This window comes from Lipophrys pholis, assembly GCF_963383615.2.
Source record: "Lipophrys pholis genome assembly, chromosome: 3".
NCBI lineage: Eukaryota > Metazoa > Chordata > Actinopteri > Blenniiformes > Blenniidae > Lipophrys > Lipophrys pholis.
The window spans coordinates 14675819-14701698 of NC_137627.1; the positions used below are offsets into that span (position 1 = coordinate 14675819).

The 25880-nt window shown below is 43.2% G+C and overlaps 2 protein-coding genes across 3 annotated transcripts in view; both read left to right on the plus strand.

Moving 5' to 3' along the window:
- Positions 1–212: 212 nt before the first annotated feature.
- On the plus strand, positions 213–1440 carry LOC308107410 (signal-induced proliferation-associated 1-like protein 3; the record flags this gene model as incomplete). Its single annotated transcript, XM_080459731.1, has 3 exons — positions 213–692; positions 857–1009; positions 1417–1440. 3 exons carry the CDS (start codon positions 213–215, stop codon positions 1438–1440), a joined length of 657 nt encoding a protein of 218 aa, XP_080315857.1.
- sipa1l3 (signal-induced proliferation-associated 1 like 3) overlaps positions 1408–25880 on the plus strand; it is a 29612-nt gene continuing 5139 nt past the window's right edge. For both annotated transcript variants that reach the window (XM_080459806.1, XM_080459807.1), the window contains exons 1-15: positions 1408–1814; positions 4980–5110; positions 7563–7751; positions 9715–9889; positions 10406–10509; positions 12585–12742; positions 12831–13413; positions 14679–14777; positions 14870–15045; positions 19351–19602; positions 21379–21564; positions 22054–22178; positions 23857–23972; positions 24056–24495; positions 25208–25438. In XM_080459806.1, the coding sequence (XP_080315932.1) occupies positions 1511–1814; positions 4980–5110; positions 7563–7751; positions 9715–9889; positions 10406–10509; positions 12585–12742; positions 12831–13413; positions 14679–14777; positions 14870–15045; positions 19351–19602; positions 21379–21564; positions 22054–22178; positions 23857–23972; positions 24056–24495; positions 25208–25438 (3269 nt within the window). In that variant the 5' untranslated portion in view covers positions 1408–1510. The remainder of the gene's footprint in view (positions 1815–4979; positions 5111–7562; positions 7752–9714; positions 9890–10405; positions 10510–12584; positions 12743–12830; positions 13414–14678; positions 14778–14869; positions 15046–19350; positions 19603–21378; positions 21565–22053; positions 22179–23856; positions 23973–24055; positions 24496–25207; positions 25439–25880) is intronic.

Here is a 25880-nt window from a genome sequence, read left to right on the forward strand (position 1 = left end):
AGACGAGTTGCTGGCCTTGATCATTCGGGTCCATCATGGCCCAGTGAAGACTTTCCCAAACTGCTACGTAAAGGACATGTTTTTGGGAACTGGAGGTCGTTACACCTTTAGCAGAGTGTGTGTGGGGCCCCTCCGCTCCCCCTTCACAAGCACCCCTACTAACATGGGATGCCAGCCTACTGCCCTTCTGCCCTGAACTCGCCCAGGGTACCATGAACAGCTACAGAGACAGGGGGGTAACCTGCACCTCCTCAGACCTCTTGGATGGAGGCGGAGGAGGGTTGCCCCAGCACACTCCATTTCGTCATACCCCAAATGGCCACACTGCACCTGGCCTCCTAGACATGCAACCACGTATCTCCGTTCCCAAAATGGGCGTCCGGGCGCGGATCGCAGAGTGGCCTCCACGTCGAGCGCAGTCCCGAGAGTCGCTTCTGGAAAATGGGCAGATTGGCGGCAATCACTATGGAGATGACGGCTCTTCTTCTGTATCTTCGTCTGTGTTATCATCCGACATCAGGTTGGTGCGGGGAGGAGTTGCCAGGTCGCCACGACGTCGGTCCAAGGATGTAGAGTTCAGAGGAGGAGGGTTCAGTGGTGAAAGGAATTCACCTTTTAGCCTGAGGATGTTCCCACCTCTGAGACAGCGCTCTAACAGTGAGATCACACTGAGCGAACAAGATGAAAATGAGGTGAGTGGGAAACTTTTTCTACTCCACTTTTCACATTTGTAGTACAGCCATACTTTTTGTAAAAAACCTGGCTTGACAGCATTAAGACACAATCAAGCACAAGCACTATGACATCAAAAAATAAACATATCCTTGTCATGATTAAATTTTTTTTTTCGTCACAGGTGGAGGTTCGTGGAGGTGGTGGGATGGGGAACCGATTCAGAGAGTATGGCAGCACCTCCTCCATTGATATCCAGGGCATTCCCGAGCAGAGCTTCTTTGACATGCTCAATCAGTTCCACCAGGAAAGGCCCGACCAGCGCAGCTCGGCACCCGTACATCTTGGCGAACTGCTTCGCGCTCCTGACTCACCGCCAGGGGGACCCCTTCCTTCTGCTCCATCGCCTGGTCCCCTTGGTGGTGATGACAGAGGGACAGGGAGGAAGGAAGGCACTGAAAGAGTGAGGAAGAAAAGTGGAGGCACAGAGTCATCGCTCGGCACCGCGTCTTTGTTCCGGAAACTTCGGAGTTCCAGCAGAGGGGAGCTGGATGGAGGCAGAGGAGAGACTGTTCCCGACACTTCCTACAAATCGTGGGTGTGTCCCAAGAGCTTTGTGCACTTTGACGCACAAAGCATCTTGTTTGACCTCCATGAAGCCGCAGTTCAGCGTGGCTTTGCAACCCAGAGGAGGAACACAGCCACGGGGGCGTCTGCAGCCTCCGTGTCCCTGTCCGTCTCCAGATCCTCAGCTGCAAGTGTCAATGACCCCATTTATTCCAGCATTGAGGATCTAACCCTCAGCCTTGACCAAGGCTCCATTACACCTAGCCTGGGCATGGACCCTCCAGATGGGCCCGGAGCCCCCAGTGGGAGCCCTCTGCTCCTCTGCTGCCCCCACTTTCTCAACGAGACTGGGGGCCTCGGGGAGCGCAACATCAGCTTCCTCAGCTCCTCAGCAGAGCGAGGGGGAGACGGAGGAGATGGTGGGAGGGGCTGGCTGAGGAAAAGTAATGCCAGTGTCTCAGTGCTCGAGGTGCCTATTGAACAGCAGGTTACAAGACTGGATAGACTGAAACTGTACAGCATCGAGCATGTAGACCTCGGGGCCAGATACTACAGAGACTACTTCCATGGGAAAGGTATGTTGGCGTCACTTTTATGCAGATAGGTCATCTCTGATGTTGAAGCCTTCCGTGTTGTGTAAAAATCAAACAACTTTCAAAGTTCACAATTTCTTCACAACGGCCCAAATCAGAGTGCCAGAGGGAAAACATTTTTTTTTAGTTTTTCTTTATTCAGTACATTTTGCCTCTTTATGCGAAACAAATATTATCTTGTAGATCATGACGAAGGAGGCGAAGTTGAAGAACCAAAATGGGTTGAAAGTACATATACTGTTCCATGTACTTGTCATCATGAATTCCCTGCTCGTTAATTGCTTGTTTATTTATGTTTCCTCAATTTAAGGTCAAAAAAGCAGCATTACATTAGACAAAAAAACTATATATTGATAAAGCTTCTCTGTTAAATTGTCTTTTTTTTTTAAATTTTTTAAATGTATTATAAAATAATAACAATGTAACCAAACTGTGAGGATATATACTTTCTTTATGAGTGCTTTTGTCGAATAACCAATCATTTGTCATTGGTTATTGACTTTTGAATGAAACTGCTTCACATTGGATAAAGCAATGTCCAAGATAGTAAATTAATACTCAATCTAATGACAACCGCCCTGTGTCTTATGCCCTTCCTCTATTTCTTCTCTGAAACACTCTTTCAGTCATTCAACAAACAATGTTAAAAATTTTAATTTGTTGCTGCTAAATTGTTCATATTATTGTTTTCTGTCGTTCACTAGTCCACTCGCTGGCACTGGCCCCAAATGACAGAAATATTTAGTTTCAGCCTTGCAATTCAGACCCTCCAATCTCATTTCATACTTTCAACTGTCACTCGTCTGTGTGAATTTGACAGTGTCCATGTCAATTTTCCAGCCAGAGTTTCTCCAGTGTCATTCCCCACATGCCATCCACCAGCCGTTAATATCCAGCTGGGCTCGAGTAGAGCAGACCGCTGCCAAACTGGCAACCCTCCCAGAGATTTTATTACCCTTGTACCTGCCACTGGTCTGTTAGCAAACTCTAGGCTGATGATACACCACCTGCCTCCCTGGAGGATCACAAGAAGTACTTGACAAAAGAGCCAGGCAGTTTTGTTTTACATCTGGCTCTTAGTGTCGGAGGCAACCCCTTAGTTTAGAGACAAAGCATGTGTGTGTTGGATGTGTGGCGAGTGGGGATTTCTTGAGAGCATCACCTCTTCAGACACTGTTTGATGAAACACCCCACCCCCACCCCCACCCCCAGCAGCAGGCATCATCTGGCTGCCGCCTAATTAGTGACAGATGCTATTAAGAGTGTGTGTGTGTGTGTGTGTGTGTGTGTGTGTGTGTGTGTGTGTGTGTGTGTGTGTGTGTGTGTGTGTGTGTGTGTGTGTGTGTGTGTGTGTGTGTGTGTGTGTGTGTGTGTGTGTGTGTGTGTGTGTGTGTGTGTGTGTGTGTGTGTGTGTGTGTGTGTGTGTGTGTGTGAGGAAGAAACAGGCCTGCAGCCACACAGATAAAGGTTATCATTCCAAAAATATGTTCATCTGCTAACTCGTTTCCAGCTTAGCTCGACCCACAGCCCCCTGCTGCAATTGTGTGCGTTTGCTTTGACTTGCCCTCGTGTGCCTGTCAGAAAGCCTCATCAAAAAGCCGACATTTCCACCACAGGACATGACAGAGAAGCTAATCAGGCCCGAGTACCCCTAAAGTCTACTTCGTCACAATTCATTCCAGTCAGAGGGACAACGGAGCGAGAACATTTGTCAAGCCGGGTTCCTCTCAAAAGATAACTCCGTTTTGACTCGCACGTTGCCTATGGCGTTAACATAAGCACGGCTTAGCCTAAAGCTTTAGAGGAGCGAGTGCAAGATGGTTGGAAAGTGTGCAGATAATTTCATCTCAACCTCCATCACGGATCTGTTGTGTCGATGCTGTACACCCAGTTTTAATAATGATCACTAACACAGTGTTTTGTTTGCTTTCTGACTTTAAAGATAAGGGATCTTATGTATGAAAATCAGGAAGATTTTAATTGTAGCCTTGTCAAACTGCTTTTGAGTATACAGGTACATGTCATTTTTACACTCATAGATGATACTCAAGTTATTAATATGTTGTTGTTTTTTTATTTAGTTGTGACAATTGTGACTTCTAGTTAAAAGGGCATTTGAACTATTGAATTTAGCTATATTTAGATATTTCATTGTTTGATTTGAAATATCTGAAACAGAAACTTTTCCATTTTTTTTTTATCTTTTTTTTTTTTTTTTTTTTTGTGATTTATCTGTCATACCTGGCATGGGACACAACATTCAGCTACAATGAACTGTTCAGTCACTCTATCTTTCCCAGTCATCAGTAGCAGTTATGGTCTTCTGAGGGTAGTGCCTCGTCTTTACCTAAATTGATTTTGTAATTTCCTAAGTATTGATTACTAGATAGCAGAGCATTGTCTTAGACCTGTCCTTGACTTAACATTCCTCCTCTGTCAGCCTTCTTCACTTTATGTAAAGCACATGTCTTCTCCTCACTGAAGGTTACTTTGATTTCTTACTCACTTGCCATGTATTTATTGAAGCAGCTGGTTAGAAAGATTTTTTATTTTTTTTTATTTTTATTAACTGAATTTGGGTATACTTCTTATATTTGCAACTAATCCACTAATCATAATATTGTTTCTTTTTACACAAATTAGTAGAGAAAGATTCTACCTTGCTGACATGTTTTGACTGCTAATTCGTTGCGTAATAAAGAAACAATATCATAAAGCTAAACCGACAAAATGAACATAGTTCGTCTAATCCACTAATTGTTTTGGATGTTTGTATTGTGTGGTAATCACAATCTCCTAAAGCTGATTGTCATTGTCCTGAAACGTTGATATATTTTTAAAGCATGGAGCCATGCAGGTTTTCTGCTGATGAAAATATTAATTCAGATGTTCAGATAAGAATGAATAAGGCTAAGTTCTGTGCCTCTTCAGTGACATAGAGGCCAGATGAAATGTGCAACATGCATCTTATTTATGACACATAGGAAAGTAGTTTCGATCTGTGATTAAAAAAGAAATCTGATATTGATCACGGAGCTGCAAAAACAGTCAGATTTGGGGCAACTTTTCCACAGAGTAAACATGAAATTCGTGAATATTTTTCCTCAACTCAAAACCTTAACGTTCGCTGTCTTTGTCCTCCACCAGAGCACTCAAACTACTTTGGGACAGACGACAAGCTGGGCCCCGTGGCCATCAGCATCCGCAGAGAGAAGGTGGATGACACCAAAGACCTGAAGGACCAGTACCAGTATCGCCTCATCGTCAGGACGAGCGAGGTATGCAGCGCGCGCCGCTTGTGCGTGTCTTCATCACAGGGATTCCTGTGTGACTCAGCACGCAAGCTCAAGTTTAATCCTCACCTACTTTCAGTTCATGCAGCTCCACCTGCAGCACCTCTCACCCTCTCTGCCCTGATTATAGTCTACGTCCTCCGCTCTCCCCCCCTCTCCTGTCTGCCAGTGGAAAATTCCACCTGCTCAGTCTCGGCACGTTAAAGCCAAAGCAAACACCGGCTACTCCAGCCAAAACTTTTTGGCCTGCTCCCCCAGCAAGCACGCCCAGCCTCTTCCCCACTCTGACGGATCAACCACTCCTAATGTGCTAATTGACAGGCCGGTAATTACTAGGGATTACTTTGCAGATTCTATTCAGTTTCCTGATCGCTTTCTAAACCTTCTTTAAAATGTGTCCATTACAATTAAAGAGCTCTCCAAGCACCATACAAACATGGATTCTTTTTAGATGTTTTTATTAGTTTTAATAGATATTTTCAGTTAGTACAAGACTGAACCTTAACTCACAGTGAGTGAATAATCATGTAATGAAGAGTACAACCCTGACAGGTAGCAATACGAATACAATGATAAACTGAAATTAAATATGAGTTATATAATTAAAAGTGGAATGTTTTTTTAATTGGCAGCAGATTTTCTGATTATAGACCGAGTCTCTGTTTTCAACCTTCCAAAATCAAATGTGATCTGCAGGTTGATGTAAATACATAAATAGGATTGTTAGTTTAAAACCAAACAGGAGAACTTAATTTCAAAAGAGTTCACCGTAGAAATCATCATTTACTGTCTTTGTTCAGGTTTTTCATTAACGTCATCAGCATATACAAGGAAAACATGCAAACTCCACAGACAATGGCCCCCAACTCTGACTCGAACCCGGGACATTTTCATAATGACGCAAGAGAACACTTTGCATAACCGCAAAATCTCTGTCATTACATATGACTTCAAAAAAAAGAAAATGCACAGTATCCTATTTACTCATTCAACACATTTTGGAAGCCAAAACCATTTATTGTTATGCATCAGACATAAGTATCTTGTATGGTTAAATGGGGCTACAAGTGATGTAAAGTTTAGGGAAGAAAGCTTGAAAATAGAAGTTCAAATCCCATTGGTCAGGTTGTGGCAGGAAAACTTCCAAGTCGAAACATGTGGATCACACGAGTGACAACCTGCATAGGGAGCAGCCGAAATGCTTCTTCTTTTATATATTGAAATGACTTGCTGTTTTTTCAACTTGAATTTCTGGTTCTCTTGCTTTTTTGCCTTCAAATGTATGGTCTGCGTTTCAAAAAATGAGTCAACAAAAGCGTGTGACACGGGGCTTTGCTGCCTCTAGCAGTAGTTAACCGATATTTCATAAACACCTGTCAAGGTGTCTGTGGTTTCGGACAAAAGCGAAGTCTTCCAGTGCTCATTGTGCTCATGCAGTCTGCTTGTGTTGCCGGTGCCATGTTGTTTTTAGCTGGATTACATGGCTGCCTGGCCTCATCACCGTAGCGCTGGTACAACAATGGAGAGCTCTCCGCCATCTAAGTACACAGAGCTAAGCTAACAGACTCCGCCAGCACACCCCGACCTACTGTTCCCACACCGGGGAGGATAAAAAAGAGATTGATTGCAGACTCGATTCTCTCCCACTCAACCCGCAGCAGCGCTCAAATATCCATCCCCCTCACGTCTGTCATTTAAATTTTGTGCAACTGTGCTGACACAGCAAGGTGGAGACTTCCTTCTCTTCTCTTTCTCCCTCTATTACACATTCAAAAAACTCCTCCTCTGATGTACTCGCTCAGGGCCGGGCTGACCAGCTGAACCTTTGTAACCCGAGTGGCAGTCAGGTTTCATTCCTCTTCGGCAGACGCAGGTCTCCGAGGTTCAGCTGGCTCTCTGGCCCCCACCAGCCCCCGGAGTCCATCATGCATTTTTAATGAATCACATGTGAGTGAGCGTAGTGAGAAGGAGCGGCCCACTCCTCTTGAATGCATCCAGGGTTATTATAGTCTCAGTTTTGAAGCAAATCAATTCGCGCTCACCAAGCAGTACAATAGTGAACGGAATATTAATTCACAATACAGTTCGGCTTAAAGCCCCCTTACAGAGCTTTCTGCATGTGGATGCATGTGGGTGTGACCCAAAGAGAAAAACTTCATTATATTATAAAAAAAAAAATCTCTTCCCACTTCCTTACCAACTTACCAACCAACATTTTTATTTTCACTGTTGTGGCACTGTAGCCAAGTGCCTGATGACCTTTCTAAGAGCGAGCCACACCATGGCAGACCTCCATTCACCGATCCTTGCACTCCCTTCACACCTACGAGCAATTTCTAGCAATCTATTGGCACTAAATGCCTCCCCCAGTCTATAACAATTGACGTTGCATAGCTGAAATTAACACTCGTATTCTTGTTCTTATTCCCACACGCAGCTCGTGACCCTGCGAGGATCTATTTTAGAGGATGCGGTGGCGTCAACTGGGAAACACGGCACAGTTCGGGGTCTGCCGCTCAAAGAAGTCCTGGAACAGGTGGTCCCAGAGCTCAATGTGTCCTGTTTGAGACTCGCTCTCAGCACAGCCAAAGTCACAGAGCAGCTCCTTAAACTGGATGAACAGGGGGTGAGTTTATTGTGTCTGTGTCAGCATTTTATATGGGGGGGGGGGGCCTTATGCAGTAAAGGTGGATATTGAATGGTTGATTTATTCAAAGTGTTGTCAGGCGAAATACAGCGAGTGCATCTGCACAGTCAGTGTAAGTCAAGCTGACTGTAACAACTGCGAAGCATAAAACACAAGCTGATAAGCTGAACTGGCATATGGTAGACTCAGATAGACCGTATAAAACCTCTATAACTCATTTAGCGTCGGTGCAAACTCAGACTGCGGGCATTGAAAGCTGTGTAAAGCTGGGTGTGGTGTGTTTGAATGTGTAACCAACAAAGGCTTTAATGTTTAAACACGTTATCTCCCCTTTATTTAATCAAGGTGAATTACTAGATGGAGGAGTTCAGTTAGCAGGTGGTCTGTTGTCTTTTGGGGCAGGTGGTTTAACGGCAACAAAAGTGAGCTTCGTGTGCATGAGAAAATGTCTGAAAATACAGATGCATCTAAAAAGAAATAGTGAACAGTACAATACAGTGGAAAAGGCCATTTTGTCTTGAATCATAATGTACTTAAAATAGTGAAACTTATCAAAATACTAGAATGTTCCATGAGGTCAGATAATTTGGCTTTTTCAAACCAGCGTGAATAATAATTAATGTTAATAATTAAATAATATGAGTGGATGCTTACAACATTTTAGTTTAAGTTTTAAATGTAGGAATAACTGTGAAAACAATCAACTTTTTAATGATGTCAAAATGATTTTCATTTGAGTACAAGACACTAGACCTTACTGCCCTCATAGAGGAATTAATTTTGCACTGGTGCATGTGCAGACAGAATCTAAAAGGCTGCATTTGAAACATCGATAAACTGGTCTTAAAAGGGGGAACTCAAGAATGCAAAGTGATGTATAAGTTCATTTCAAAGAGCGTTGATGTAGACTAGGACAGCGATCAAAGAAAACCATGGCAGAACAATACTAAATGTGTGTATAAAAGCTAAACGCCAACGACCTATAGCGCAACCATCATAAAATAAAAGAAGTGTACAATTGCAGAGTTTGCAAAAAGTATTAGGATATCAGTTCCCCAAAACATGTAAGATGTTGTATTTGGGAAACATAACCCATGATGTGATACAAATAAGAGATGAATATCTGTTTAAGATATTACTAGCAGCAAGCAAAAAAGTGATTACCAGATTGTGGTACAAAGTGGAGCCGCCGACCCGGGAGCAGTGGCTCCGCGCCGTTAAGAATTATTTGTGATGGAGAGACTCGCGCACAAAACTAAGATTACAGGAGTCCCAATTTGAAGAAAAGTGGGAAAAATGAACTGATTTCAGGAGGACAGAAGAAGACACCAGCACCACTGGACAATAGAGACATTGGTTGATGAAAGACGGACAGATTTTGTATGTCTGTTAAGTCTTGAAACTGTAACTGTGAAAAAATTCTATAAAAAATTAAGTAAAAAAAATAATAATAATAAGTCAGTCGAAAAACAAATTGTGTTTTGTTGACCACATTATTGGAAAGGGTGATAAAGTATTTTCTAAAGTTCACTACTCGTGGAAAATACGAGGCAGATCTGTTAAAATCCTCTGCTCATCTTAACAGTGTCGGCTCAACCAGGAGCTAAATTGACTTTTAGTCCTCCTAGTATCTTTTAATTGTCAAATTTCAGAAGGGGTCAAATTTGTCCTAATTTTAAAAGTCAAAAAAACAAACAAAACATTGCCTTTGTGGATGTCAGCTAAGTTTTCTGTGTTGACTTGAATTATCACAATTAAAACAGAAACATATTTTATTTGATACACTATAGAAATGTAGACAAAACAAATAACTTCTTAATGATATTGTGATTATTCTTTAGATTGGTGCTAAATGCTTAACCCTGTATCGACTGCACAATTTCAGCTGTTTGCTTTGTGAGTGTGTAATACTCATGTCCTCTCTCTCTCCACCGCTCTGCAGTTAAGTCAGAAGCACAAGGTGGGTGTTCTGCTGTGCCGCGCAGGCCAGAGCACCGAGGAGGAGATGTACAACAACGAGGAGGCGTCGCCCGCCTTCTCAGCCTTCCTGGAGCTGCTGGGGGAGCAGGTGCTCCTCAAAGGCTTCACCAAATATGCTGCTCAGCTCGACACTAAGAGTAAGAGCCACTCTCCAGCACCCACCGGGTTGTCTCAATGAGACTTTTATGTCTCGGTCTCCACACATGTGAAGATTGATGTGTGCTTCTTTTCTCTTTAATGGAAACATTAGTCATCACATCCTGGAGTCAAAGAAAATAATCACTGGAAAAATAACTATAAAACAAACAGTAGAGAGTGGGTTTTATGGTTGCAGGAGATTCTCTACAGTTTTCTCTCCATAACAGTTCTCTTTTATCTGTATGAAGCCGCACAGAACATTTACATAATTCTCCTGCAGCACATCTGAATGGGCTGAAATCCACTGCTTCTAACACCCGGATGGAAGCAGCAGTGTTGCATATTCGTTCCTGTTTTTAAACATTCCCATAACCTCAGGAAAAGGTCTGAGCATCCTCTTGAGCTCTTCTGATCTCTGGACCAGAAGCTCCTGATGCAACAACCCTGCTTTGTCTTCAGCTGTCGATTTCTGACTCGGCTTTAAAACATCTCTATTCTCCATCTTTTCCCCCCAGCGGACTCCACAGGCACCCACTCCCTGTACACATCCTACCAGGGCTACGAGGTCATGTTCCACGTCTCCACCATGCTGCCGTACATGCCCAGCAACCCACAGCAGGTGAGTGTGCACCACCACCCGGGGCTTTGTGCTCTGCAGTCGGTCCGTTGTGTTTGTGTATGCCTGAAACACACTCCGCAAACTATCTTTTGCCGTTATACGGTGACTTTCAGAGCGTGCCAGCGGTGTGGCTGTCAGTTTAAAGGCCTTGTTCTTTTCAGAGAATTGTAAAACTGTGGCAAGAGTATCGTGACATTTGTCACATTCTACATTTAGAGCCAACTTCTTTTTTTGTGTTAGCTTGTTGAGCTTTCCAAGTGTTTGCTCTTTGTTTCTTGGCTGACCTCTCACTGCCTCGCTGTTTTTTACTAGATCAGGGTTGGGTGGGGTTCAGTCTCCTTGAGTTATTAGTATATTTTAGTCTCCACAAGTTCTTAGTATATTTCTTTTCCATTTTTGTTTCACCAATTTAAATGAATTGTCCCTCATATACTTTCTCCTTGTGCTTAATCACATCTGTGAATCTTTGTTGTGTTTGTGAAATATCCTATTGCATACTGCTATTTTTCTAGAGTTTACACTTGCACTTGCCATGAGAGGCTCACACCAGAGTACACATGTGCTCAGACAAGCCCTGCAGGTGCTCTCAGGATTACAGTGCACACTTTGTAATGCTTCCCTCCACATAACCCAACAGTCTGTGCCAGAGAAAACTCATTCAATATTGCATTGTGAATTAGTGCACAAGGCTTGCATTACTACAGCTACTTTTATCAATTATTTGTTTATTTAAAAAAATTATTCTGAAACATCAAATTAGGAACCAATTTTCTTTTCTTTACTTGAACCAAATGATGTGAACTTCACAGTGGAATCTTTAATCTGAAATTATAATTTCATAACTGGCACAATAACTCCATCCAGAGGTTTCAGGACTGCAGTAGGAAAAATAGTTGCTTGCTAAGATCAACCTCTAGGTGGCAGCATCAGACATGAAAAGAGAGCCACAGTGGAAGAGCAGCAGGGTGGAAGTGGAACCACTGTGAAGGTTTATAACCTTTTCAAGTGCGCTAACTGAAATACTAAATCATAACACAATAGCGATGTGAAGACTTTTTTTTTTTTTTACTTATTTCCGTTTAAAAGTGATTCTTAATAATCAACATTGAACCCTTCTATTCATCTTTCATTCAGCCTCATCCAACAGCTTTGTGAGGGGCTTGAGTACCCTGGACAGGTTGAAAGTCCATCACAGGACAAATATCACAATTTGGGGTCACCAACTAACCTTAAATGCATGTTTCTTGACTGTGGGATAAAATTTGAATGTCCAGAGATAACATACAAACAAGCGCATACTGAACACAGAAAGACCCCCAAGTGGAGACTCAAAATGGGAATTTTCTTGCTGTAAAGCAAGAGTGGAAACAACATAATAATGCAGCCTAATCAACATTACAATTCATTTAAATTGAATAAACTCAGTTAGGAAGTAAAAAAGTTTCACCATGTATTTCAGCAGGCTTAGAATTGATAACTGCTTAACTGATAAAAGACCAAGGGGGAGAGTACAAGCTGTGCCAGCACTGCAATCAGTCCTGACCAGCTATGAAAAATAAATTATTTTGTCAGATTGTGTTCAGAATAAATGCTCATTAAAAATAATTGAAAATTTGGCGATATAATATACCTTAAAGGTGACTAAAGACACTTTCTGATTCTCACATCAGAAACAAAAATCCAAATTGTTCAAAGTGCAGCTTGAGTGAAGGACGCCCCGGTGCCACCATGCTGGAGAGAGTCGGTGGCCAAACTGTGGGCTGCATTACATAATTGGTACTTTCACACTTCTCTCTGCAGATGAAGAGAGGATTGGCAAGCTCTACTGCACAGGCTGGACAGAGCATTATATATCCTACATGAACACAGATAGACGGACAAACCAGCACATACACAGACACAAATAGCCCACACAGAATCCCCAAAAACAAATTACATAAAGAGCTGTTGTTTGATCCTCTCTGTCTCTCGTCTCCCTTGTGAGACGTAACACAGTTAACTGAGGCGTTGCTGTCGGTGCCAATTAGGTTCACTCATTTGATTAATTTGTCATTTTTATCTCCTCTCATCCACAGCTCCTGAGAAAAAGGCACATAGGGAACGACATTGTAACAATAATCTTTCAGGAGCCCGGAGCGCAGCCGTTCACGCCTCAAAACATCCGCTCACACTTCCAACATGTCTTTGTTATTGTCCGTGTGCACAACCCCTGCTCTGAAAACACCTGCTACAGGTAAATGTTTGCTACAGATCAAATACATTATTGTGTACACACCGCTCTGAGGAAAATACAACTCTCACACATCATCCTTATGTTTTAGCGTCGCTGTGACACGGATGAAGGACGTGCCCCCCTTCGGACCCCCCATTCCCAGCGGCGTCACCTTCCGCGATCCCGAAACGTTTCGAAATTTCCTTCTGGCCAAAGTCATCAACGCAGAAACTGCCGCGCACAAGTCCGAGAAGTTTCACACCATGGCCACGCGAACGCGTCAGGAGTACCTGCGCGATTTGGCTGAGAACTATGTCAGCAGCACGCCACTCGACACAGCCGGCAAATTGAACAACCTCATCTCGCTCGCTTCCAAGAAGCGCGAGCGCTCGAAAGCGAGAGAGGGGGCAGAGCTGGGAGCCACGGGGGCGGTCGCCTGGAGAGTCCTGGCCCAGGACTTCAGCGGAGGAGGGACGGAACTCCCATGTGCTTTGGGTCTGTCAGCAGAGTACGTGCTCCTCATAGACTCCTCCACCAAAGAGGTGGTGTTTAATTGTTTCTGCGCCGACGTGATCGGCTGGACGCCAGAGCGACTGGCGCTGAAGATCTTCTACGGGAGGGGAGACCACATTGCCGTACGAGTACCTGAGGGCTGCGCCCAGGACATCAGGGAGATGCTTCAGAGGCTAAAGGTGAGAGTTCACTCTTTGCACCTACAAAAATTAAGAGTAGAAAAGTTTTTGTTTTGTTTGTTTTTTTGTTTTTTTAAACCCAGAATTTATTTTAAAGCGTTAAAATTCCAGATATGTTCGAATTTTTTTTCTCTTTTATTTTTCATATTTCTTATAATTGTAGTTTATAAGCCTCTCAATATTTTTTTAGTTGCTTAAAATGTTTGAGTTATGTTATTCATATAGTAAATACTAAACCATTAACTATTCAGTGCTATATAAATTATCTATGATGCACATGTATGTGTCCATTATGTTTGTAGTTTAGTGTGTTGAAGGATAATTGAAGCTTAAGTCAGTCCAATGCAAGTTTACCTTGTAAAGGAAAAAAGTTCCTGCCTCAGCATCATCCAGTCTAAGGTGATTGGAGATGAAATGAAACTTGATCACTATACAGTCACTTGTTAAATCTGGACATGCTGCAGGTGTGTCAGGAGGTTTTACCTATTTAATGTTTTCTACTGAAAAAAAATAGAACTGCTTTCTTCATCGAAGACTGATTCTGCCATACCCTTGGACTTAGCTCAGGTCATTGCTGACTCTTCAGCAGACATGTCTTTTTAATTGATATTCATTTATTAAGTATACAACTCCTCAATTGTTTTCTAGCTTGACAACCATGTTGTTGCTATTTTTTCTACTTTTCTATTCCGTTAATGCCTTGATAAATATTACATTACATGGTCGATGTTGTATGTCAGCATGTGATCGGGTTATTCTATGAAGCAGTGCAGCTGCACACGCTCACAGATCGGACACATTTCATTTTATGTAATCCCTAAAGGATCTGACGAATGAAACGCTGGGGAAATTTGTTTTTTGTTTTTTTTAGTATTCCAGCAAGCTTTGTGTTAATCCAACTGAAAGGAAGATATTTAAAAAAAATTATTTAATCTTTGTAAGAGCACCAAATGACATGCAGGTCGTAGACGGATAAAGTTCCCAAAAAAGACTGATTGAAATGGGTTCAGGCAATGTCACCTAATCTGAAAAGATCTAATATTTGTATCTTGTATTTATTGGTGTCCATGTGTGATAGAATGATAGAAACAATTGAGTTAAGTGTAAAACATTTTAGTCTACATGGAACTATTTCACATGATGAAGTTGTTCTTTTGCCCCTCTGGGTGTTTGATGCTACAAGGGGACTGTGAATGCAGACTTAAGAACATGTGAATACTACAGGTCCAATGTTTATTCTTCCAACCTGTTCTGTCTTCGACTAGTCACTAACAGTAGGATGTGAGACGGTGGACATGACGCTGAGGAGAAATGGACTTGGACAGCTGGGCTTCCATGTTCGACTGGACGGCACTGTGGCTGAGGTACTGGCTTGTGTGATGACCGGCTCTCATTCTGAATCCCTGAAGCTTCCTGGCGCTTCATCACTGGCTGTTACTGTGTCTCTTCTCTGTAGGTGGAGGAATACGGCTTCGCCTGGCAGGCCGGACTGAGGCAGGGCAGCCGGTTAGTGGAGATCTGCAAGGTGGCGGCAGTGACGCTGACCCACGAGCAGATGATCGACCTGCTCAGGACGTCGGTCACGGTCAAAGTGGTCATCATTCCTCCGTACGAAGAGGGAGGGCCTCGCAGGTGCGTCTGCCGTCTGCGTGATATTTCCTTTGAAGTGCGAGCAGTGAGGGCAGTTTATTTGCGAACAGCTGCCGTGGATGCAGGTGTTGAAGCGGCGGGCGCTGATGGCATGAGAGTGCCGAGCGGAAAGCGGAAAGTAGTGGAAGGACAAGAGTGAGCACAAACGAGTGCAGGACACTCTTCACTCAAATGCACACAAAAGCCTGGGTGAGATAGTGGCCAGACTCCAATGTTCTGAAAGGATTTTGTGTGGGAGTGTGTGAAAAGAGGAAGCGAGCGAACAGGGAGAGACAACCATGTGTGGATGAAGAGGAAACAGGCAAAAAGCGAAGCACAGAGACAAAAAGAAAGACGCATTTGTTTGACATAATTTAGCAAAATCAGCCTTTCTTTTTCAGTCTTTTCAACAAACTGAATCCTCTCTGCTATTGTCATGTTTGATCTCTTCTTAATTCACATTTTTATCAGCCTTTTTCATCCTTTATCTACACGGAATCACAAGATGCTCATGTGGTGTTACAGAACAGTTACCGATGTGAAAGAAATTACTTCAGCGTGTCTGCGTTTGTGACTGGGAACCAGAGCTCCTAAATATAGTAATTATGGCGGCATGTGTGATCGCACAGTGGTTAGATTTCTTTAATGTTGGAGGCACTTTACACCATGGTAAATCCCTTATATATACACACACGCACACACACACACAAACACACACACACACACACACACACACACACACACACACACACACACACTCTACTGTGGTATTGGAGCACCCGATAATTAGAGTCTTGTATTTCACTCTTTCCCCTCACCCTCTCTGCCTGGTTTGCCGTCGTGTGCCAGGCAAGCAGATTGCATGAGATTAAGGCCTGGAATCTGCAGGAGAAGGGGGGGAAAAAAGACCACAAAAATAAATAAATAAAGGAGTGGAAGTGATTAATTAAAAATGCATGCTCTGTGCAAATGAAAAGGATGGAAAAAGAGGGAGGGAGGGATCAAGCGAGAAAGAAAGAGAGAGGGAGGTATACTGAGTGAGTACATGAGCTGGAGAGGAGCACTCGACGAGGAGGACGTGTCTCAACACCACAGAGAGTTGGAGGAGTGGGTGGAAGAGAGAAAGGCGGAGAAACAGAGGAAAGTTGGAAGCCTGCATCTTTGCGTTGTATCCTAGTGGTGAACAAATAGGAAGGATGGATACAGCAGGGAAAAGGTGTGACTGATGGATGTCGGCGAGTTCCAGCTGTGTAGCCAGCGTGATGGGAGAGCCGTGCAGGTCGACCGCTGTAGCTCACTCTAAGGTTTGTAATCTCTGAGGTCTGAGCAGCTCTTATATAAGTGAGACTGATTTGGTTCAAAGTGTTTCTTCATTGATTGAAATGCTCCCGGCTACCTGCTTGCACTCATTGATAAACCTTTAGTTTATTTGCCGTCATTAGAAATCTGTTCTGCTATTCGTGTACCTAAGGATCTACTTGTTGATGTGTGGGTGTTAGCATGTGCGTCTGTTCTGTTTACATCCCTCAGAGAGCTACAACTACCGCCTGTTTCCTCCTATGATAGACTAGCTGGGTTTTTGTTCCTGACTGAGACGACGCATTTGAACAAAATACCGATCCACGACGCTGGATACCAAATGTTCCATCTTCACGCTCACACTTTACAGTAGTGTTGATGAATGCAAGGCAGTGGATGAGAAATTGATGAAGATTGCTTTCTTTGTACATTGTTCATTCTTTGAGGGTACTCAAAAAGGACGATGTTCCAAACCTCCTCTGGGGATCTAACCACAGATCTGGTGTGGACATAGGCCAGCTCGCATCCTTTTGTCTCCTCATGTAATCCTGCTCAGACTCCATGAGGTTGGGATGAGGGCTCTGGGGTGTCCATAACATTGTTCCCAAAGACAACTTACTCCTTTGAAGGCCTAAAGACAGTGACAGACTAAATACACTGTTATTTTGGAATCCTTGTTAAAAGATCGTATAGTGAGTCAGATCTGCAGATGACTGTTGTCACAGTGGCGCAAACACAGGCGACAGCCTAAGATAATTTCCTGGCTTTGCCCGCATTTTCACGACTGTGGGACTGCTGCTTTGAGCTACAGCCACTAACAATCAATAGAAACACAGCAGATAATAACAACAGCAACTAAACAACACCATCGCTGCACCAGAGCAAATGTTTGCAGATTCCCAAGGTAAAATGTTGGATTGCCTCCACATACTCTGCTTCCATAAAAAGGTTTTTCCTGCTCATAAATGCGACTAGAATAATTACTAGAAGAATTCCTTGTTTGCTTTGGTTTTTTAATTCACTGAGAGCACGGACCGCCTACTTCAATATCATTCAGGGTAACGTTGCCTTTTGAAGTACATCGAGGGAACAATTGGTAAATGTGCTGTACCCAAGTTTATGAAATCTGAATCTTATAAAATCTTATGAACCTATGACACTGCAAAAGTCAGTTTCTAGAAGCCTTGATTACATGGTCTGTACACAGAATTTAAAACCAATTGGATGCCTCTTTGATGGTATTGTGGTGAATCGTATTTTTTCAATGCAGCCACAAACATTCGCACAGTAACAGTATACGCGCATTTAAAACCCAAAAGCTGTAAAGTTGCATTTGTGTGTGCGTATGTGTGATGGTCAGCAATCTAATGGCATTCAGTTCTTTTTAAACATTTTCCTAACATGAAGGAAAACTACTAAGGCTGTTTATGCATGCTTTACTTGTTCAGCTGGTCTCTTTCATTCATTACATCAGCTGCAATATGCATTTCGGGCAGACACTGGGATTTAATATTTTTGGGGAATGCTGATGCCATGGTGGTATTATTTTTATGTTTCTAACGTCTTGCTGCAACTTGGGGTTCAGTGTCTTCCCCCAGAAAATGTTGACATATGGCCAGGGTGAGATACACAACCACTCGTCCCCCTACTGAGCCACAGCTGCCCCATTACTACCAATACTAGGGCTTCAAAATAAGAACAGCAATATGTCACCGATGGTGTTGTGGATATTTGGACATTTGGACGAACCACCTTTAGTCTGAGAAATGGTTACAGACATTTCAAATTGTTTTTGAATTATTTTCTAATGTTTCATTGATGAAACGTTGAACTGTATTAAAGAAAAGGACTGTTGTGATAACGATACATGGTAACCCGGCCTTAATGTTCTCTGCTGTGTTGAGTTTGCTTCTCTTTGCTCATTTTTGTCGCTCCTGCTGCTGTAGATCTTTACTTTCATCTCATTTTAACACTGTTTTCCTCCTTCACCCTACGCTGTTCTTTTTTCTTTCTACAATCTTTGTCTGATCTCCAGTGCCGTCCTATATGCAAGTTTGATGCCTCCCTCCCACCTATAACGGGCTTTCTGAATGAAATAATGATGATGAGTAAAAGATAGCAGGCCAGAGGCTACGAAGGAAAGGAAAGAAGAACAGTTTCCAGTTGTGTTCGTGTCCAGAGTTGTTAAATATGATGACCGCCCTTGGTGCTGAGAACTCTGTCTGAGATTCCATAATTGATGAGAATAAATGCCAGCTTATCTTCGGGGCTGTTTCACACAATGCTTCAGTTCATTGTACTTCAACAGGAAGCTTAGAGGCTGGACGTCTTTGTAGATCTGACTGAAGAACTCTCGGTTGGCGCTGTTTCTTAAAGAAGAAAAACTGATACCAACCAGGCATTAATTATAGTGCATACAGTGGAGCCTTGCGTACTGTCCGTACTCATAGCTGCTATGCATAGTGAGACCTTGAGTGAGAAGCTCTTTGATGAGATTACACACACACACACACACACACACACACACACACACACACACACACACACACACACACACACACACACACACACACACACACACACACACACACACACACACACACACACACACACACACACACACACACACACGCTTGACCTCAGTTCCACAATAGACAAAATAGACTCCTGATGTGCCAATAACCGGTTTCCTCTCCTCTCTTTTCTCCCTTCATCGGTGTCGGGGGAGCTCATTAGTGATCCCTGTTCCATGTCTGCCGTGTGTTTGAGCACACACGCAGCGTGTTGTGAGTGAACAATATAGCAGGGTGCAGTTTTCACACGTTGAACTCAGGAGTGCAGAAGCTACCTTTCTGGTTCAGCTGCAGTTCAGGCCTTCAGAGGCCTTCACCACTGACCCACAGCTGGATGAAGGCTGAGCAGATGAGCCAAACTTGTGTTTTCAAAGCTTCGTGACAACATTTCTCTGATGGGGTGTCTTAGAATCTGTCCTGCTTGATGTCTCTTCAGGGGCTGCACAGAGGAGTATGAGATGAAGACCATGGAACAGAAGCCAGAACCGGAGCCGCTGGCAGCAGGATATCGACCCTCTCCTCGCCAGACTTGGCGATGGGAAAGCTCACCGGTTCCTCCAGGTCTCCACAGCACCCCCAACCCCCAGCGCTGGGCACCCATGGGCCCCCCGCCTCCCCCACTGTCCCGCTCACACAAGACTCTGATGCCAGTTCCCTACAGAGAGCCACAGCACCTCAACTCCAAGAGGTGGGTCCTCGAGCTGTTGTTCACTGTCACATTCTATTTCTGAAGGAGAGCAAAATCAGGCAATTATATTCAGCATAAACCATAAGTGACATTTACGACGGTCACAAACAAAATGTAATAACCTATTGTGTATTTAAAATTAAAGCATATAACTCCCAGAAGAAGAATAGATTATTTTATCGCTTACGTTAATAATCTTAAATCAGTCTTAAATGTGAATAACACTAAGAATTCCAGCTTTTAATGTACATTTTCTACTTGGCCAGAGATGAAGCTTGTGCAGTAGGAGAGTTGGGGATATTGTGGTTCAATCTTTATCAGAGTGGGCTCATCAAACACTACAGCAGAATGGAGGCAGATCATCATAGTAAATGATTGCTCTAATATTTCATTTATTTACAACAACTGACTATTTTAATGATGCAATGAGTTTGAGTTATCCACAGTCTGATTTCAGCTTCATAAACAGGACTGTTCCTTTGTCCCGTGTGTCTATGATTATAACTGAATGTGTTTTGATTTTGAACTGTTTGTTTGAGTAGAATCCAATAATTTAGGAAGCATCTCAGGTTTTGTGGCTCTGCTTGACAGAGGTTAGTTATTTTCTGACATCGTAGACTCTTTGTCATTGAGAGAAAACAAATTGAATGACCAATTAAACTTGAGGTAGAAAGCGATGAGTTACAACCTGACAACATTGCTCCCAAACAACAGGACTGAGAATACTGTAACATGTGACAATCCAAAGCTATGGAGCAAAATGTATGAACCTCGCTCAGTTAGAACAACAAGCCCCTTTAGAGGCACTGTGATAATTAATTAGGGATTAGACCATGATTAATTGATGAATAAATATACACCCAGATGCTTTCTCACAGTGATAGCCTGCTCTCATAAACACATCTTCAGCTTGCGCCATTGGTCTGATCGTTTTCCAGTCAAAACAAATGAGATGAGAACAATGAATAGGTTCACGCAGCAAACTGTCCTATTTCTTTTATTGATGTGAAAAATATGAGAAATGCTGATATAAGTCTAAACCAGGAGTTTCAAAGTAAGATGATGAGCCCCTCCCTCACAGAGCCTGGACAACGTTGTACAATCCGTCCAACATATAAACATTTAGCATAATGTCTTTTGTTCTGACCAAATATTTGACACAGAAGGCAGATGTGCTTTTAGTTATAAGCAACGTCAGATTAACACACATTAGTACCACAGTGTGTCTGTGCAGGCCAAGCTTCAACTGGATAAAGCTGGAAACTTGTATTGATATCTACAAACAACGAGATATCTGAAAAGTTGTCCCAAACTGATAAAAAAAAAATTATTTTTAACACTACTCATTTCAGTCAATCTGTCTGTTTTGATGTGTCAGAAGTGTCTGCTTTATTCGCCGTATTTAAGTTGTTTACAGAAGTTTGTTTGTTGTGTCCATGTTCGGTTGTAAATCGCATGCATTCATTACTGGAAATTAGTGTCACTTTCTCGCATAGTTTAGATAAATGTTTTGTTTTTGTTTTTTTAATGTGCTGGCATGTGGATAGCATTGCTCCTATGTACTGGTGAGGACCTAATCCTAACTGCACAGTAACACCAGTGAGACCCCGTCGGGAGAATTGATGCATTTTCAGCTGAAGACATGTTTGAGTTACTTTGTTCAGTAAGGGTTGGTCTAGTGTCGTTTGGAATAATAGCATCATGTCTGTGTGTTTGCATGCAAACCATCTACATATTTATAATCTCTTGTTTGTCTTTCTTAATCCATCACTTCAGGCCAGTGAGCTACCCAGAAAACCACTACAGCCTGTCCCCCGCAGGAGGCGACAGAGCGTTGTCCTACAGAAACCCCTCAGCCAGTTTCTCCTCGCCCTCGCCCTCGGGCCTGGTCGGCCTTTCCACTATGGGCCCTCCTGGAATCACACCGGGGCCCTTCGTACGCTACAAACCTTCACCTGACAGGTCGGTGTGGGGGTGCATGTCTCTGTTCGTGTGTCTGTGCGTGTGTGTGTGTGTGTGTGGTTCTTTGTTCTCTGGGCACTCCTCCGTCATTTCTTTGATCCTGATTAAACATGTCCAGCGTCACTCATCACCGCTGTTTTGTGTGAGAGAGGCAGATTTTGGCGGTTCCTGAGAGAGTGAACGCTGTGGTGTGTTCGGGTCTGCAGCTTAGATGTGTATGAACACACTGTCTCCCAGAGGAAGGATCTGTTGTGTGGGCGGCTCTTCCTCACAGTGTGGAGGTTGATAACATCTCACCCAACCAGAGAAACGTGTTTTATTTAACTGCCATTGGGATGAAGAAAATCTCCTTTCAGTCTGTGTTTTTCAGCTTCATCTCATCTCTCTGCTCGAGTGCACTGATAGTTTTTTTTTTGTTTGTTTTTTTAAATGTATCTCCACATGTCAGAAATGTATACAGTAACCAAGACCTTTCATACATTCATGTAGATATGTACCGGGACAGCGCCCCCTGCTGCCTTATGAGCCCCACCTCAGTGTGGACGTCACCTCCAGTGGAGAATCCTCATCAGGCTTCACCAGCCAGGAAAGCACAATGGAGCGCAGCAAAACAGGTAACTCACCTTTAAACAGGTTTTTGTTTGTTTTTAAACTAAAGGTGTGTTTCTTAAAAAAAAAAATTTTTTTTATTAAATTTCACTCAAATTACTGGCACATCGCCAAATATATTATCCAAAAGTTAGAGTTGTTTATAGAAGTTATTTCTGCAATGATAACATGTATATGTTAAAGTTTCAAGCAACTTTTATGTTTCAATTGTGATATTTATGGGCGCTAATTAAGAAGATTAAGAAAATATTGATATTATGATTAGTTACATTATTGTAAGTCTATTTTGGGAGACTTACACTATTTCAGTTGATGTGAAATTAATCTTAGTTGAGATATTACATTTACATTACATTTTTTCTGAGAGGCGTCTGCAATTTTTTGACACTGATGAACATAAGCAGCTTCAGTGTCTTTTAGCTATTAGTTATTCTTTTGATTCAGTCATTACAGTTTCATTGTCACAATGATAAAACGTCTCTAAGCATCCGCAGTGGCCTTTCTAATTTGCACAACACAACAGAGAGAGAATTTTAAAGTTTGATGCTACGTCCATGAGTCCGACTTTCAGTTCCAATCAAATAAATGCATACAGTAGCTTATTATCATGTGAATTTTAGTGTCAGATAATCATGTGAGTTGCACATTTAGCAGAGCAGCAGTAACAGTAAAAGCTGTTATTTGAGCTCTCTACACACGATGCATTTAAGGACTGAATGAGTGAAGCTCACCGGTGTTCAGTGAGTGCTGATATCTGCACGTAAAGTAGCCACAGAATGAGCCTCAGAGTTGCTCTTGTGGCTCAGAACGTGAACTCTGATAGAAATCACACTCATGTGGGGACTGGAGGAACACCTAATGGCAGGCACAAATGTAGTCTGATAAAAATCATATGTGGACACAGTTGGGATATAAGACACATTTTCATTTCATCCCAGGTGTGAATTGGGAGCACAGTGGAGTATTTAGCAGCTTGAGAGACAGAATCCTCCGGCAGGAGTCAGTTGAGGCCAAAACGAGAGCATGAATATTAGATTAGCCTTCACCTCTGGCCAGAAACAGAACTCACAGCGAATGTCAGCGTAGCTTCATATCTGTTTGATGTGCAAATGGGCAACTGTTTGCTAAGATGTTCACAATATCACAAGAACGGTGATACAGCAGATAGTGAAATCATGAGTCTGTTTTTAAACACGTAATATGCATTTTATGCATTTTTAAATTTTGATTTCTTTTCCTTGTATGGCAAAGTCAACAATATGATCTAAAAGGCACATGTATGCTACATTTATCAAAATAGTTGATAGATTTATGTCAGAATTTAAAACATAGGGCATAAATTGCCTTCTTTTCTGTACGGTATTGTACTGTGTGTGTGTGTGTGTGTGTGTGTGTGTGTGTGTGTGTGTGTGTGTGTGTGTGTGTGTGTGTGTGTGTGTGTGTGTGTGTGTGTGTGTGTGTGTGTGTGTGTGTGTGTGTGTGTGTGTGTGTGTGTGTGTGTGTGTGTGTGTGTGTGTGTGTGTGTGTGTGTGGATCAGAGTGTGATTTTGAGTGATGGTGTGTGGGGGGAGGTCTGTGTTTAAATGTGCTATAAGATTTTAATCCTCTTTGCCAACCTTGGCTGTGCAGTGTAATTTGTTTTAATCCTGTGAGTGTCTGTGTCTGTGTGTGTTTTCTGTCCAGAGCCCCTCTGGCATGTCCCGGTGTCAGCACCTCGGGGACCTGGTGGTGGAGGGGGGCAGAGGAGGCTGCCCAGACAGGATGTCCCAGGGAAAGACTCTCCTAACAGACACTCGAAGGTCAGACTCAACACTTCCTCCTTTAATGTGTGGACTTGTTGTCATCTCGGCTTCTCTGACTCTTCGATTGTTAACCTCTGCAGGGGGAGACTCAGTACTCCAGCCACTCGAGCAGTAACACTCTGTCCAGCAACGCCTCCAGCAGCCACAGCGACGAACGCTGGTTCGACGGCGGCCCTGGAGGAGAGCGAGGAGGCGGGGGTTGCCTCGGAGACCCGTCAGACCCCGACGCGGACCTTCTCAACAAGGGGGGCTCCAACGACAGCGGCATCGACGCCTCGACCCACTACAACAGCACCCGCCACGTGTCCAACAGCCAGTCGCACAAAACCATGCACTCCTCGGCCACCTACAGCGGCATCCAAGAACTGTCGGTGGGAAGGAGCAGCGGCGGGGGAGAGACGAGGAGACGAGAGTCCTCGCCCGTCATCCCAGCCGCAGCAAGTCAGAACAAAGGATACCTGACCAGGACTTTCCCGCCTCCAGGCTCCAGCGCTGATAAAATGGATGCTTTCAAACCCAGGTAAGAAATTTACCCTGAGTTGCAGCTTTTATTAGACTCACATGAATGATGTGAGTGAATCTTTAGCTGAGTGGAGATTTTACTTGAAGTAATTTAACACTTTTTACATGCTTCCAGGGAAACAACCAGCTTGCAGAGGTGTATGCACCGCCAGATCAATAATAAGACATAAAAAAATGTATTTGTAAAGGACACAGGGAGGATTATAGCAGCCTAATCCTTGTGAAACATACAGATCATGGTGTTATCTCTTGTTCCACTGGACTTCTTACTGCCACCCCCACATCATGAACACTCAACACACAAATCTCACTCGGGCTTCAACCACTCTCTGTTAGATTAAAACAGCCTGTGTTTAAACCCTTGGTGCCATCCACTCTAATTCTACAGTCTGTGTGTGAAATGTGCACCAGCACTGCTGTTTATCACAATAAAGACAATCGATTCAACATGTGAGGCCGCAGGTATTATAGTGTGTTGTTTTGCTGCTTCATCCAGATATTTCCTGCACCCTGCATCAGAGCCATCATCTATTATGATACTATGATATTCAATATTTCTTTTTCCAGAGCAAAGAAGCATAGATAAGCATACGGACGAGTGTGGCCAGGCTCATATTGTGTGAACTCATTTGTCATTCCTTCATCGAACAATTGCATCTGAATCCAGGTGCTCAGTCGAGCTAACCGTTGATTTTCTTTCTTCTTTCAAGGTCTTACACACCGCAGGGTTATAAGACGCCAACGGCGGAAAAAGCACGCCCTGTAAGAGCCTCCACGGCCACGCCCACGTCGGCTCAGTTCAACTCCACCCCTTTGTCTAGCTCCGCCCCCAAAGCATTCTATGGAAAAAGCAGACCGATTGCCTGGCAGACGGAAGATAATGGACCATCACCTTCGAATTCAACCACGGCGTCCAGCACTGACAGCAACAGCAGCAAGAAGTGAGATACTCTGACCCACACACTGTGATGTGTAATGCATCTTTTATTCACAATAACTGTTAGTTCTTCAATATCACTATGTGTTTGTGACTGTACTGAGAAGCTAATGATGGTGGTAATTCGGGCCAATGAAATTACTTCTATAGGCACAGATCTGCATTCTTTCTGGGGGCTTTAGTATTTTCTAGATATCATGAACAGTCTCAGAGAATCTAGAGAGATTTGTGGTTTTCCAGCCTCCTGCCATTAAGCCATGTATTGGTCTCGTGTACTCTTGTTGACTTTGTCACTTCTGTATTCAAACCTCTGTTATAAAACTTGCCCTGGCAGCTTTTCGTGTATCGATGAGTAACTGTGTGGAAACAAAGAACAGGTTCTTTTGAACCTGCTTGAACCTGAACCAGTTCTTAAAGTCGAGTGACGATGGAACAGTTAGAGAACA